Below are 15,345 nucleotides of genomic sequence, written 5' to 3'. Positions count from 1 at the left end.
CAGCAGGCCACAAATGTGCATGTGTCTGCTCAAACGGTCAGAAACAGACTCCATGAGGGTGGTATGAGGGCCCGACGTCCACAGGTGGGGGTTGTGCTTACAGCCCAACACCGTGCAGGACGTTTTTCAGTTGCCAGAGAAGACCAAGATTGGCAAATTCGCCACTGGCGCCCTGTGCTCTTCACAGATGAAAGCAGGTTCACACTGAGCACGTGACAGACGTGACAGTCTGGAGACGCCGTGGAGAACGTTCTGCTGCCTGCAACATCCTCCAGCATGACCGGTTTGGGTCAGTCATGGTGTGGGGTGGCATTTCTTTGGGGGGCAGCACAGCCTTCCATGTGCTCGCCAGAGGTAGCCTGACTGCCATTAGGTACCGAGATGAGATCCTCAGACCCCTTGTGAGACCATATGCTGGTGCGGTTGGCCCTGGGTTCCTCCTAATGCAAGACAATGCTAGACCTCATGTGTCTGGAGTGTGTCAGCAGTTCCTGCAAGAGGAAGGCATTGACTATGGACTGGCCCGCCCGTTCCCCAGACCTGAATCCAATTGAGCACATCTGGGACATCATGTCTCGCTCCATCCACCAACGTGGCTTTGCACCACAGCCTGTCCAGGAGTTGGCGGATGCTTTAGTCCAGGTCTGGGAGGAGATCCCTCAGGAGACCATCCGCCACCTCCTCAGGAGCATGCCCAGGCGTTGTAGGGAGGTCATACAGGCACGTGGAGGCCACACACTACTGAGCCTCATTTTGACTTGTTTTAAGGACATTACATCAAAGTTGGATCAGCCTGTAGTGTGGTTTTCCACTTTAATTTTGTGTGACTCCAAATCCAGACCTCCATGGGTTGATAAATTTGATTTCCATTGATAATTTGTGTGATTTTGTTGTCAGCACAATCAACTATGTAAAGAAAAAAGTATTTAATAAGAATATTTCATTCATTCAGATCTAGGATGTGTTATTTTAGTGTTGCCTTTTTTATTTTTTTGAGCAGTGTATATAGGGAAGAGGGCAGCATTTGAGACATAGCCTTGCAGTATGAACTGAAAGCCTCACAAGACAAACCCCTTGTACGGCAGAGAAGAGTAGAGCAGAACCGAAACGTACTACTCAACCAGTCACAACAGAGTCTGTCTGGAAAGCAGGAGGAGGATCTTTCAGATCAATACACTACAGGCCTGTCATCCCTGCTGTGACCTGGATATCATCCCATGGCTGATAAGTGTGTGTATTGCACACAGTGTACAAAACATTAAGAAAAGCTTCCTAATATTGAGTTGCACCCCCGTTGTTGCCCTCAGAACAGCCTCAATTCATCAGGGCATGGACTCTACAAGGTGTTGAAAGCGTTCACAGGGATGCTGGCCTATGTTGACTCCAATGCTTCCCACAGTTGTGTCAAGTTAGCTGGATGTCCTTTTGGTGGTGGACCATTCTTGATACACATGGGAAACTTGTGTGGAAAACCCAGCAGCGTTGCAGTTCCTGACACCAACCAGTGCGCCTGGCTCCTACTAACATACCCTGTTTAAAAGGCAGTTCAATCTTTGGACTTGCCCATTCACCCTCTGAATGGCACACATACACAATCCATGTCTCAACTGTCTCAAAGCTTAAAAACCTGTCTCCCCTTCAACTACACTGATTGAGATGGATTCAGTGACATTAATAAGGGATCATAGCTTTTACCTGGTTTCACTGGTCAGTCAGTCATGGTTTTGTACATTCAGTGCATTAGTGTAAGGGTGCGTACAAGCACATGGTTGTCTGTGGACACGAGTGTGTACAGTATGCCAGCTTGCGTGCACTTGTGTTTGTTCACAGTGCATGCAGAGGTGCGTATGCATGCCATACGTGTATGCATTCCTGAATGTAATGAGTGTTAGCTAGTGTGCAAGTATGAGTGCGGTCCTGCCCCTAGGAGAGGTTAGTTCCCATCCGGCTGATGTCTATCGGGTTACACTGTGGGTGTGTCTTCTGTCGCCTGCATGTCTGCTCTTCTGCCTCTTCTTTCTCAGAACATGAATCAGCCAGGCCTCTTCCTCTGGCACCAACACCTCTTCTCCCTCCCTCCCCCTCTCTCTCACCCCCTCTCAATTCAATGGGCTTTATTGGCATGGGAAACATATGTTAACAATGCCAAAGCAACTGAAGTAGATAATATACAAAAGTGTAATAAACAATAAAAATGAACAGTAGACATTACACTCACAGAAGTTCCAAAAGAATAAAGACATTACAAATATGCACAGTGTTGTAACGATTCTTGCTCTCCCCCCTCCATGTCCACCTCCTCCCTCCACCCCTCTCCCTGTGTGTGTGTGTGTATGTGTGTGTGTGTCCCCACCCCTCTCCCTGTGTGTGTGTGTCCCCACCCCTCTCCCTGTGTGTGTGTGTCCCCACCCCTCTCCCTGTGTGTGTGTGTGTGTGTGTCCAACCCTCTCCCTGTGTGTGTGTGTGTGTGTAACCAACCCTCTCCCTGTGTGTGTGTGTGTGTGTGTGTGTTTTCCCCAACCCTCTCCCTGTGTGTGTGTCCCCCCACCCCTCTCCCTGCGTGTGTGTCCCCCCACCCCTCTCCCTGCGTGTGTGTCCCCCCACCCCTCTCCCTGTGTGTGTGTGTGTGTGTGTCCCCAACCATCTCCCTGTGTGTGTGTGTCCCCAACCCTCTCCCTGTGTGTGTGTGTGTCCCCACCCCTCTCCCTGTGTGTGTGTGTGTCCCCACCCCTCTCCCTGTGTGTGTGTGTGTGTGTCCCCACCCCTCTCCCTGTGTGTGTCCCCACCCCTCTCCCTGTGTGTGTGTGTGTGTGTCCCCACCCCTCTCCCTGTGTGTGTGTGTGTGTGTCCCCACCCCTCTCCCTGTGTGTGTGTGTGTGTGTCCCCACCCCTCTCCCTGTGTGTGTGTGTGTGTGTCCCCACCCCTCTCCCTGTGTGTGTGTGTGTCCCCACCCCTCTCCCTGAGTGTGTGTGTCCCCACCCCTCTCCCTGTGTGTGTGTGTGTGTGTGTGTCCCCACCCCTCTCCCTGTGTGTGTGTGTGTCCCCACCCCTCTCCCTGTGTGTGTGTGTGTGTGTCCCCACCCCTCTCCCTGTGTGTGTGTGTGTGTGTCCCCACCCCTCTCCCTGTGTGTGTGTGTGTCCCCACCCCTCTCCCTGTGTGTGTGTCCCCACCCCTCTCCCTGTGTGTGTGTGTGTGTCCCCACCCCTCTCCCTGTGTGTGTGTGTGTGTCCCCCCACCCCTCTCCCTGTGTGTGTGTCCCCCCACCCCTCTCCCTGTGTGTGTGTCCCCCCACCCCTCTCCCTGTGTGTGTGTGTCCCCACCCCTCTCCCTGTGTGTGTGTCCCCACCCCTCTCCCTGTGTGTGTGTCCCCACCCCTCTCCCTGTGTGTGTGTCCCCACCCCTCTCCCTGTGTGTGTGTGTGTGTGTGTGAGTGAGTGTCCACCCCTCTCCCTGTGTGTGTGTGTCCCCTCCCCTCTCCCTGTGTGTGTGTGTGTGTCCCCACCCCTCTCCCTGTGTGTGTGTCCCCCACCCCTCTCCCTGTGTGTGTGTCCCCCACCCCTCTCCCTGTGTGTGTGTCCCCACCCCTCTCCCTGTGTGTGTGTGTGTCCCCACCCCTCTCCCTGTGTGTGTGTGTGTGTGTGTGTGTCCACCCCTCTCCCTGTGTGTGTGTGTGTGTGTCCCCACCCCTGTCCCTGTGTGAGTGTCCCCACGCCACTCCCTATGTGTTTCTTGTGTCCCCTCCCCTCTCCCTGTGTGTGTGTGTGTCCACCCCTCTCCCTGTGTGTGTGTGTGTCCCCACCCCTCTCCCTGTGTGTGTGTGTGTGTGTGTGTCCCCACCCCTCTCCCTGTGTGTGTGTGTCCCCACCCCTCTCCCTGTGTGTGTGTGTCCACCCCTCTCCCTGTGTGTGTGTGTCCACCCCTCTCCCTGTCTCCCCATCCCTCTTCTTGTGTGTCCCCACCCCTCTCCCTGTGTGTGTGTGTGTGTGTGTGTGTGTACCCACCCCTCTCCCTGTGTGTGTGTGTGTGTGTGTCCACCCCTCTCCCTGTGTGTGTGTGTGTCCACCCCTCTCCCTGTGTGTGTGTGTGTGTCCACCCCTCTCCTTGTGTGTGTGTGTGTCCACCCCTCTCCCTGTGTGTGTGTGTGTGTGTCCACCCCTCTCCCTGTGTGTGTGTGTGTGTCCACCCCTCTCCCTGTGTGTGTGTGTGTGTGTGTCCACCCCTCTCCCTGTGTGTGTGTGTGTGTGTCCACCCCTCTCCCTGTGTGTGTGTGTGTGTGTGTCCACCCCTCTCCCTGTGTGTGTCCACCCCTCTCCCTGTGTGTGTGTGTCCACCCCTCTCCCTGTGTGTGTGTGTCCACCCCTCTCCCTGTGTGTGTGTCCACCCCTCTCCCTGTGTGTGTGTGTCCACCCCTCTCCCTGTGTGTGTGTGTCCACCCCTCTCCCTGTGTGTGTGTCCACCCCTCTCCCTGTGTGTGTGTGTGTCCACCCCTCTCCCTGTGTGTGTGTCCACCCCTCTCCCTGTGTGTGTGTGTGTCCACCCCTCTCCCTGTGTGTGTCCCCACCCCACTCCCTGTGTGTCCACCCCTCTCCCTCTGTGTGTGTGTCCACCCATCTCCCTGTGTGTGTGTCCACCCTGTCCCTGTGTGTGTGTGTCCCCACCCCTCTCCCTGTGTGTGTGTGTGTGTGTGTGTCCCCACCCCTCTCCCTGTGTGTGTGTGTCCCCCCACCCCTCTCCCTGTGTGTGTCCCCCCACCCCTCTCCCTGTGTGTGTCCCCCCACCCCTCTCCCTGTGTGTGTCCCCCCACCCCTCTCCCTGTGTGTGTCCCCCCACCCCTCTCCCTGTGTGTGTGTGTCCCCACCCCTCTCCCTGTGTGTGTGTGTCCCCACCCCTCTTCCTGTGTGTGTCTGTGTCCCCACCCCTCTCCCTGTGTGTGTCCCCACCCCTCTCCCTGTGTGTGTGTCCCCACCCCTCTCCCTGTGTGTGCGTGTCCCCACCCCTCTCCCTGTGTGTGTGTGTCCCCACCCCTCTCCCTGTGTGTGTGTGTGTGTCCCCACCCCTCTCCCTGTGTGTGTGTGTGTCCACCCCTCTCACTGTGTGTGTGTGTCCCCACCCCTCTCCCTGTGTGTGTGTGTGTGTGTGTGTCCCCACCCCTCTCCCTGTGTATGGGTGTGTGTGGGTGTGTGTGTGTGTGTGTGTGTCCAAACCCCTCTCCCTGTGTGTGTGTGTCCCCACCCCTCTCCCTGTGTGTGTGTGTCCCACCCCTCTCCCTGTGTGTGTGTGTCCACCCCTCTCCCTGTGTGTGTGTGTCCACCCCTCTCCCTGTCTCCCCATCCCTCTTCTTGTGTGTCCCCACCCCTCTCCCTGTGTGTGTGTGTGTGTGTGTGTGTGTACCCACCCCTCTCCCTGTGTGTGTGTGTGTGTGTGTCCACCCCTCTCCCTGTGTGTGTGTGTGTCCACCCCTCTCCCTGTGTGTGTGTGTGTGTCCACCCCTCTCCTTGTGTGTGTGTGTGTCCACCCCTCTCCCTGTGTGTGTGTGTGTGTGTCCACCCCTCTCCCTGTGTGTGTGTGTGTGTCCACCCCTCTCCCTGTGTGTGTGTGTGTGTGTGTCCACCCCTCTCCCTGTGTGTGTGTGTGTGTGTCCACCCCTCTCCCTGTGTGTGTGTGTGTGTGTGTCCACCCCTCTCCCTGTGTGTGTCCACCCCTCTCCCTGTGTGTGTGTGTCCACCCCTCTCCCTGTGTGTGTGTGTCCACCCCTCTCCCTGTGTGTGTGTCCACCCCTCTCCCTGTGTGTGTGTGTCCACCCCTCTCCCTGTGTGTGTGTGTCCACCCCTCTCCCTGTGTGTGTGTCCACCCCTCTCCCTGTGTGTGTGTGTGTCCACCCCTCTCCCTGTGTGTGTGTCCACCCCTCTCCCTGTGTGTGTGTGTGTCCACCCCTCTCCCTGTGTGTGTCCCCACCCCACTCCCTGTGTGTCCACCCCTCTCCCTCTGTGTGTGTGTCCACCCATCTCCCTGTGTGTGTGTCCACCCTGTCCCTGTGTGTGTGTGTCCCCACCCCTCTCCCTGTGTGTGTGTGTGTGTGTGTGTCCCCACCCCTCTCCCTGTGTGTGTGTGTCCCCCCACCCCTCTCCCTGTGTGTGTCCCCCCACCCCTCTCCCTGTGTGTGTCCCCCCACCCCTCTCCCTGTGTGTGTCCCCCCACCCCTCTCCCTGTGTGTGTCCCCCCACCCCTCTCCCTGTGTGTGTGTGTCCCCACCCCTCTCCCTGTGTGTGTGTGTCCCCACCCCTCTTCCTGTGTGTGTCTGTGTCCCCACCCCTCTCCCTGTGTGTGTCCCCACCCCTCTCCCTGTGTGTGTGTCCCCACCCCTCTCCCTGTGTGTGCGTGTCCCCACCCCTCTCCCTGTGTGTGTGTGTCCCCACCCCTCTCCCTGTGTGTGTGTGTGTGTCCCCACCCCTCTCCCTGTGTGTGTGTGTGTCCACCCCTCTCACTGTGTGTGTGTGTCCCCACCCCTCTCCCTGTGTGTGTGTGTGTGTGTGTGTCCCCACCCCTCTCCCTGTGTATGGGTGTGTGTGGGTGTGTGTGTGTGTGTGTGTGTCCAAACCCCTCTCCCTGTGTGTGTGTGTCCCCACCCCTCTCCCTGTGTGTGTGTGTCCCACCCCTCTCCCTGTGTGTGTGTGTCCCCCACCCCTCTCCCTGTGTGTGTGTGTGTGTCCCCACCCCTCTCCCTGTGTGTGTGTGTGTGTCCCCACCCCTCTCCTTTTGTGTGTGTGTGTGTGTGTGTGTCCCCACCCCTCTCCCTGTGTGTGTGTGCGTGTCCCCACCCCTCTCCCTGTGTGTGTGTGTGTGTGTCCACCCCTCTCCCTGTGTGTGTGTGTGTGTCCCCACCCCTCTCCCTGTGTGTGTGTGTGTGTGTCCCCACCCCTCTCCCTGTGTGTGTGTGTGTGTGTGTGTGTCCCCACCCCTCTCCCTGTGTGTGTGTGTGTGTGTGTGTGTCCCCACCCCTCTCCCTGTGTGTGTGTGTGTCCCCACCCCTCTCCCTGTGTGTGTGTGTGTGTGTCCACCCCTCTCCCTGTGTGTGTGTGTGTGTGTCCACCCCTCTCCCTGTGTGTGTGTGTGTGTCCACCCCTCTCCCTGTGTGTGTGTGTGTGTCCACCCCTCTCCCTGTGTGTGTGTGTGTGTGTGTGTGTGTGTGTGTGTCCACCCCTCTCCCTCTGTGTGTGTGTGTGTGTGTCCCAACCCCTCTCCCTGTGTGTGTGTGTGTCCACCCCTCTCCCTGTGTGTGTGTGTGTGTGTGTCCCCACCCCTCTCCCTGTGTGTGTGTGTGTGTGTGTGTGTCCCCACCCCTCTCCCTGTGTGTGTGTGTCCCCACCCCTCTCCCTGTGTGTGTGTGTGTGTCCCCACCCCTCTCCCTGTGTGTGTCCCCACCCCCCTCCCTGTGTGTGTGTGTGTGGGTGTCCCCACCCCCCTCCCTGTGTGTGTGTGTCCCCACCCCTCTCCCTGTGTGTGTGTGTCCCTACCCCTCTCCCTGTGTGTGTGTGTGTGTGTGTCCCTACCCCTCTCCCTGTGTGTGTGTGTGTGTGTGTCCCTACCCCTCTCCCTGTGTGTGTGTGTGTGTGTGTGTGTGTGTCCCTACCCCTCTCCCTGTGTGTGTGTGTGTGTCCCTACCCCTCTCCCTGTGTGTGTGTGTGTCCCTACCCCTCTCCCTGTGTGTTTGTCCCTACCCCTCTCCCTGTGTGTGTGTGTGCGTGTCCCTACCCCTCTCCCTGTGTGTGTGTGTGTCCCCCTACCCCTCTCCCTGTGTGTGTGTGTGTGTCCCCCTACCCCTCTCCCTGTGTGTGTGTGTCCCCCTACCCCTCTCCCTGTGTGTGTGTGTGTGTGTGTCCCTACCCCTCTCCCTGTGTGTGTGTGTGTGTGTGTCCCCCTACCCCTCTCCCTGTGTGTGTGTGTGTGTGTCCCTACCCCTCTCCCTGTGTGTGTGTGTGTGTGTCCCTACCCCTCTCCCTGTGTGTGTGTGTGTGTGTCCCTACCCCTCTCCCTGTGTGTGTGTGTGTGTGTGTGTCCCTACCCCTCTCCGTGTGTGTGTGTGTGTGTGTCCCTACCCCTCTCCCTGTGTGTGTGTGTCCCTACCCCTCTCCCTGTGTGTGTGTGTCCCTACCCCTCTCCCTGTGTGTGTGTGTGTGTCCCTACCCCTCTCCCTGTGTGTGTCCCTATCCCTGTGTGTGTGTGTGTGTCCCTACCCCTCTCCCTGTGTGTGTGTGTGTGTGTGTGTGTGTGTCCCTACCCCTCTCCCTGTGTGTGTGTGTGTCCCTACCCCTCTCCCTGTGTGTGTGTGTGTGTGTGTGTGTCCTTACCCCTCTCCCTGTGTGTGTGTGTGTGTCTACCCCTCTCCCTGTGTGTGTGTGTGTGTGTGTCCCTATCCCTGTGTGTGTGTGTGTGTCCCTACCCCTCTCCCTGTGGGTGTGTGTCCCTACCCCTCTCCCTGTGGGTGTGTGTGTGTCCCTACCCCTCTCCCTGTGGGTGTGTGTGTGTCCCTACCCCTCTCCCTGTGGATGTGTGTGTGTCCCTACCCCTCTCCCTGTGGGTGTGTGTCCCTACCCCTCTCCCTGTGGGTGTGTGTGTCCCTACCCCTCTCCCTGTGGGTGTGTGTGTCCCTACCCCTCTCCCTGTGGGTGTGTGTGTCCCTACCCCTCTCCCTGTGGGTGTGTGTGTCCCTACCCCACTCCCTGTGGGTGTGTGTGTCCCTACCCCACTCCCTGTGGGTGTGTGTGTCCCTACCCCACTCCCTGTGGGTGTGTGTGTCCCTACCCCACTCCCTGTGGGTGTGTGTGTCCCTACCCCACTCCCTGTGGGTGTGTGTGTCCCTACCCCTCTCCCTGTGGGTGTGTGTGTCCCTACCCCTCTCCCTGTGGGTGTGTGTGTCCCTACCCCTCTCCCTGTGGGTGTGTGTGTCCCTACCCCTCTCCCTGTGGGTGTGTGTGTCCCTACCCCTCTCCCTGTGGGTGTGTGTGTCCCTACCCCTCTCCCTGTGGGTGTGTGTGTCCCTACCCCTCTCCCTGTGGGTGTGTGTGTCCCTACCCCTCTCCCTGTGGGTGTGTGTGTCCCTACCCCTCTCCCTGTGGGTGTGTGTGTCCCTACCCCTCTCCCTGTGGGTGTGTGTGTCCCTACCCCTCTCCCTGTGGGTGTGTGTGTCCCTACCCCTCTCCCTGTGGGTGTGTGTGTCCCTACCCCTCTCCCTGTGGGTGTGTGTGTCCCTACCCCTCTCCCTGTGGGTGTGTGTGTCCCTACCCCTCTCCCTGTGGGTGTGTGTGTCCCTACCCCTCTCCCTGTGGGTGTGTGTGTCCCTACCCCTCTCCCTGTGGGTGTGTGTGTCCCTACCCCTCTCCCTGTGGGTGTGTGTGTCCCTACCCCTCTCCCTGTGGGTGTGTGTGTCCCTACCCCTCTCCCTGTGGGTGTGTGTGTCCCTACCCCTCTCCCTGTGGGTGTGTGTGTCCCTACCCCTCTCCCTGTGGGTGTGTGTGTCCCTACCCCTCTCCCTGTGGGTGTGTGTGTCCCTACCCCTCTCCCTGTGGGTGTGTGTGTCCCTACCCCTCTCCCTGTGGGTGTGTGTGTCCCTACCCCTCTCCCTGTGGGTGTGTGTGTCCCTACCCCTCTCCCTGTGGGTGGGTGTGTCCCTACCCCTCTCCCTGTGGGTGGGTGTGTCCACCCCTCTCCCTGTGGGTGTGTGTCCACCCCTCTCTCTCTCTCCCTCCCTCCCTCCCTCCCTCCCTCACCCAGCCCTGCAGCTGGTCACCAGTCTCTATCATCCTGGCATGATACTCACTGGGCCCCACGTGACTTTTCCCTGACCACCTCTTTCCCCTCTCTTTCTCCTCCTGCTGCAGGCCTGAGACAGAGGGCTGTAGAGCAGCACCCGACCCTGGCAGCTGCCCACAGATAACTAAGCCCACTGCTTATAGGGCACTCCGCTGACCCTGCTTACTCCTGGAGTACACCACCACTACACGCTGACCCGGCCCCTGAAAGAGACAGCGAAAGCCGGACCCACTGACTGCCACAGCGATGCTACGCTGGTCGTCTCCCCCATGGTGCGTCTCTGACCTGTGGACGGACCTGTTTCTCTTTCACAGCTCTCCGTCTGTCTGTCTGCCAGTCAAGGGCCAACTTGGCTACAATGTGTTGCTTTAAGTCGATCATGTAAATCACACAACAGAGCTCAGAACTCTATCAGCTACGTCCCCTGCCCTTTATTCACAAGCTAATCTATGAAATGTATTAAACCATTTAAATGCTCTCAACTTTAGTTTTTGTATACAAGGAACACGTGTACACCTAAGTTAAATGTAGGCGGATGCAAACATTTAAGAACATAATTAAAATTGAGTTATTAAAGCTAGAATCTTTCAATTTTTCTAGGCGCACTGCCCACAAATGTCAAGTCCCACAGGAAAATATTTAGGTGCATATGTGAGTAAAATGGATGCACTGTAAGTCCCTGCATTTGACACCACTTACTCCAACAAAGACATTATCAATCAAACCACGCTGTGCAAACAGTGTGATCACTCAATATGGAAGTTAATGCCCTGGAAGGAGTTAGAGGGATGTTGTTTGTGTACTGTGCCCTGACCTGGCTACTAATTGCATGAGATAAAGTTACATTTTTGCCATTGCATCTTCAATGGCAGCCCTACAACCACATGGGAAACCACTTTTTAAAATATCATTCTAGCTCTGCTAAGATTGATTGTGTGCTGCCTTCAGCCTTCATAGACTTCAACCATCTCCCTGATCACCTTCCTCTGATCAAGCCATGGACTGTCCCTCTGTCTTAGAGGATGCATGCTCTCAGACTTGACCTCTATTGGGTGACCTAACTAAGGCTAGGCTACTGTTTATTGCTTTTGAAACGCTTTGAGATTTTTATAAAAAGCGCTATAGAAATGTAATTAATTATCACTTATTCTTTCCACTGCCACAGGGGACAAAAATGACAGATTGCTCTTTTTACAGTTATCCGTTTTCACTTACACTGTAGGTTTACAGAGACATTACATTGTGTTTATATTTGAGAAAGTGAATGTAGGTGCATGGCTTACCTTGTCCTTTTCGTGTGGCAGCAGGCGGACAGGTGGGAGGGAGTCCAGCGCCACGGTGCCTGTCCCATCCAACTGGGAGCTACGGCTGATGAGGTGGAACAGCGGCCCATTCTTGGCCACCCTGCCGTGGGCACACGCCCGCTTCAGTGCCACTCTCAGCTGCTGGTGGAACAGCCCGGGCCCCATGGAGCCACTGCCAGACAGGTAGGCCGCCACATCACCCTGGCACTTGAGGAAGCGCTCAACACTTTTTAGAGTGGAGCCCCCTGGCTCATGGAGCCCCTCCAGGGAACGCTTGATCAGCTTGTTCCAGTCCAGCCCTGGTTTCTTCCCAGAGCGATGGTGGCTACCGCCATGGCCCACATGCCCATGATGACCACCCCCTCCTCCACTGCTGCCCAGGCGGGGTTTGGGGAAGGCCAGGCGGCCGGGGTTCTCCGGATCCTTGTAAGAGTTGAGGCCCTTGTTAGAGACTTTGAGGATGGTACCATCCTTGACACTGAGCTCCAGCTGCTCCAGTATAGTTTTGCGGTCCAGCCCGTGGGACATGGACACAGCGTTGCATATCCTCTCCTCCGATGGCCGCTGCTTCTGCTTCTTCACCTTCTTGATGGCCTCCAGGATCCAGGTGGTGTACATTGGGTTGGCCAGCTTCACCATGACTGCGGCTGGAGGTCGCAATGACGACACACACACAAACACACGCCCGTAGCGGGCAAAGGGTAAGAATCCCGCGGCCCAGGCCGCCTCCTCCTCCTCCTCCTCCTCCTAGCCCCTCTGTCCGAAGACTATCCTTTGTCCCGGGGCCGCACAGTGAGTCCCTCAGAGCCTGGTCCTGAGCAGCACGGCAGGGAACAGCTCACCATAGCATAGGCTCCACCGCCAACCCACCCAATAAAGCTTGGTCCACCCACTACCCTCTCCCGGCAGGGTCAGTTAGCCTGGAGGAGAGCAGTGTCGTGGAGCAGCAGGTACTAGACTAACTCTGGAGCTGTGGTGGACCCACACACACTACAACAATAACACTTAGGTTTCTCCCACTACTGCCTGTTGCAAAGGGCCGAGGGACAAACGGCTACAACCTGAAGATTCAGTCTCCCCTCAATGTAAATAAGAGGCTCTCAGTGTGATGTGGACACCTTGACTGTCATCTTTAGTTGAAGATCAGTTGTACTGTAAGGGTAGAATCAGGACAGTGGGGGAAAAAAGTTCTGTAGATTATTGGAATAAACTATTTTGCAGAAGGATGTAAATGTATTTCATCCGTGCGGCTCCACTCCTTCACCCTCTCTCTTCTTCGCTCTCCAGCGGTATCCACTTGTTCTCCGACCTGGAAGGGGACAGATCTCTCACCCCAGGGAGCAGCGAGGGCGGATCACCTTCATGCACAGTCAACTTCAGCAGGAAACGCACCCTGCTGAAACAAAGGACACAAACATGGAAGGGTCAGAAAGTGTGTGCAAGAGAGAAAGCAGCAAGACGGTCATATTCTGCAGGCAAAAACTGAAAGAAAAACATCTTTAAGTTTTGTATTAGAGTTGCGGTAATTCTGCCGTTTCAAAACATTTGCTTCCTTTAGTGCCTACTGAATGTAACCCTCAAAAGACATGTACTAAGACACTCAAACAACAGCAGCATGTAAACAAAGTCATGCTTGGCAACTAAACACAGAGACAGTTAGGGAGCACACATCTTGTATGAGATGGATACATGCTGCCTGAAGTCTAGATCAACATTACCTGACATGAGCACCGTTTATAACACTGAACATAACAAATACATTTAGGATGGGAAAAGAAAACCCTGAGCAGAGGGCATAGTTAGCTCAGAAAGACAGTGCCAGACTAGCGCCTGAGTAGGTAAACATCAGCCACTGTGATGATCTCTAATGTATGTATGTATATGGAGGTAACTTTACATTCTGTTCTCCATTTTTGTGTAAATTCAGATTCTTTAAACCACAAAACCAGAGCAACTCTCATAAGTATCATAGTAAACATTAGGGAAGAAAGCCCTACCTCCTTTATTTACATGTTATAGTATATTATCTTTATATACCTAAGAATTTCACAACATGGGCTCATGAATTGGGTCCGAAAACAGACATTGATAAAAAGGTCATAACAACAACAGCCCAGATTATGGAGAACGGGATACATTGTTGTTGAATTCTTGACATTATGATTTTGCCAAGCCACATGGTTCTCACTTTGAACAGCAAAACAAATCAACTAAAATAGCTAAATAAACGGAACACTACTAGCTATCCACATCTCGTGTTTTCAGTGCCTTGGCTTGATTTCAGCAAGCACGCTAAAGTTAGATATATTTGTATTCCATGCACAACAAACAAGATCTTGGATTACATTTGTGCAGTAGCTGATTAATATAGATCGTTTTTTTAAGTGACCTAAGGTAGCTAACGTTAGATGTGTTCGTTATCTAGCTAAACATCTCTCATATTACTGGTAGCTAGCTATAGTAACCATGTTAACGTTAGCCATTTATTTGAAAACAGATTGGTGTTACCGTTACTATATACCAAAGTTAACTAACAGTAGTTAACGTTAGCTAGCCAGCCAAGCAATAGCCGAGTGTCTCACTTTCTCAACCTACTCCTCTATTTACTCTCACTGATATGATAGGCAATAGGCTGTGTTGCTACAAACCTACCCGCGAACTGATATTGCTAATTTGCTTGCTAACAGTAACGAAATAGCTCAAAACAGTAACAACGTGTAGCTAGCTAGCTGTCTTAAGGAAACCAGTGCTTTGACACAATCAACAATGACAGATTCCTACAACGCCCGAGGTTTCAAACAATAACACAGGCAACAATCACAAGGAACAATCTAATTTAGAATAGAATGGATGATATTCACGATGAGATCGCTGACTGCAAATGCACAATGTAAGTTGTAAACGGCCATAACCGCTATCGGGAAAGTGCCAAAATGACGACTTGATAGTGGATAATTTTTCAACGTTACAATATATGTTCTATGGCCGTTCGGCCTCCTTCGCCTCGGCTCTGGGTGGAAATATTTCCCGGCAAGACGCGTGTCTACACACGGCTACCTATCCCTCACCTTTCCTTACTTCCTTCCTGCATCACCCACCCACATAGTGCCTGCGGACTGCGATGCGGTGAAGACAAGGCCGTTGGAGCGAAGTAGGCCTCGGCTCGCCCCCTCCCTCCCCCCTCGCGATCTTCATCTCCCCGTACCCCGTTCCCTCTACCTCTCGCGTTTCCCAGAAAGCTACCACTGGTCCAGTTCGGGTTTCAAAAGGAAGCTCGGAGACCTTGTAATATCCTCTCCCCACTAGCCGCTACTCACCGGAATTTCGTGTCGAGTTGCCGAAGAGAATGTGCCAAAAATCCTTCGAATCCGAGACAACAACAAGCCCAAAAATGCAGCCAGAGACCAGAGGCTCCAAAGCTGACGCCATCTTTGAGTGAAACAGCAGCTCAGCTAGTGGGGGAGGGGGGAACAGTCGGGGCCAGGGACCGTCTGCGTCGTTCAAACTGCAAAGCCGAGTGGACAGGAAAACTCAATGCAAGGGGAGAAGGGGGGGACAACGGAGTTGTAGCTGTGAGGGGTAGATGTCGGTTGAACACATGAAATGGAAGAAAGGGAGGGACAGATGGTGGAGCAGAAAAAAGGATAGAAAGGTGTTCTTGCTGTCTCCACTGGGCGCGCGCGCACACGGAGAGTGTCATTTAAGGGAACGTCTGAATTTATACATTTTACAGCTGGCTCGTGAGAGAAAAATCAAAGCAACTCAGTGTGGTTTTAAATGAGAGGGTATTTAAAGATCAAAGCGAGAACCCTCTCTACACAGACCGGTAGGTTCTGCAATCTATTGTAGAGGCTCTGTTATCTATTAGAGCAGGAGAATGAACCAGCAAAGATACAGTGCTCCAAATAAATATCGGAGGCTTGTTACTAATATCCGAATACACTAGTATCACAAAAGCGTATCTTTTTAGGTTGGTCGCTGGTTCCTTGCCAGTCAGATTATTATGGCTAATATTATCATCCCACACAAAAAAAAACGCTTATTTTAAATGAGCGCAATGCCGAGCAGCAGAGAACGACACCGGAAGAAACGACTATTAATTGGAATTGACAGGTGAATCTTGTAACACCTTTTCCCGCTCATGAATGTTCTGCATTTCAGAAGCGGAGCTGTTTTCAAACAATATGATATTGTTTGAAATGATATAATATTTTTCATTTGCATATCAT

General features: G+C 54.3%; 1 protein-coding gene across 3 annotated transcripts in view; it reads right to left on the bottom strand.

Moving 5' to 3' along the window:
• Positions 1–14,743, bottom strand: part of kat6a (K(lysine) acetyltransferase 6A) — a 60,250-nt gene extending 45,507 nt beyond the window's left edge. For 2 of the 3 annotated variants that reach the window (XM_021621915.2, XM_021621920.2), the window contains exons 1-2: positions 14,434–14,743; positions 11,096–12,512 (exon numbers count right to left, since the gene is read on the bottom strand). In XM_021621915.2, the coding sequence (XP_021477590.1) occupies positions 11,096–11,755 (660 nt within the window). In that variant the 5' untranslated portion in view covers positions 11,756–12,512; positions 14,434–14,743. The remainder of the gene's footprint in view (positions 1–11,095; positions 12,513–14,433) is intronic. The other variant, XM_021621918.2, reaches the window with a different exon arrangement.
• Between the last annotated feature and the right edge of the window lie 602 nt (positions 14,744–15,345).

Source organism: Oncorhynchus mykiss, chromosome 11 (assembly GCF_013265735.2).
Source record: "Oncorhynchus mykiss isolate Arlee chromosome 11, USDA_OmykA_1.1, whole genome shotgun sequence".
NCBI classification, from domain to species: domain Eukaryota; kingdom Metazoa; phylum Chordata; class Actinopteri; order Salmoniformes; family Salmonidae; genus Oncorhynchus; species Oncorhynchus mykiss.
Note: the sequence above shows the minus strand (reverse complement) of the source record. Positions and strands in the feature narration are given on the sequence as shown.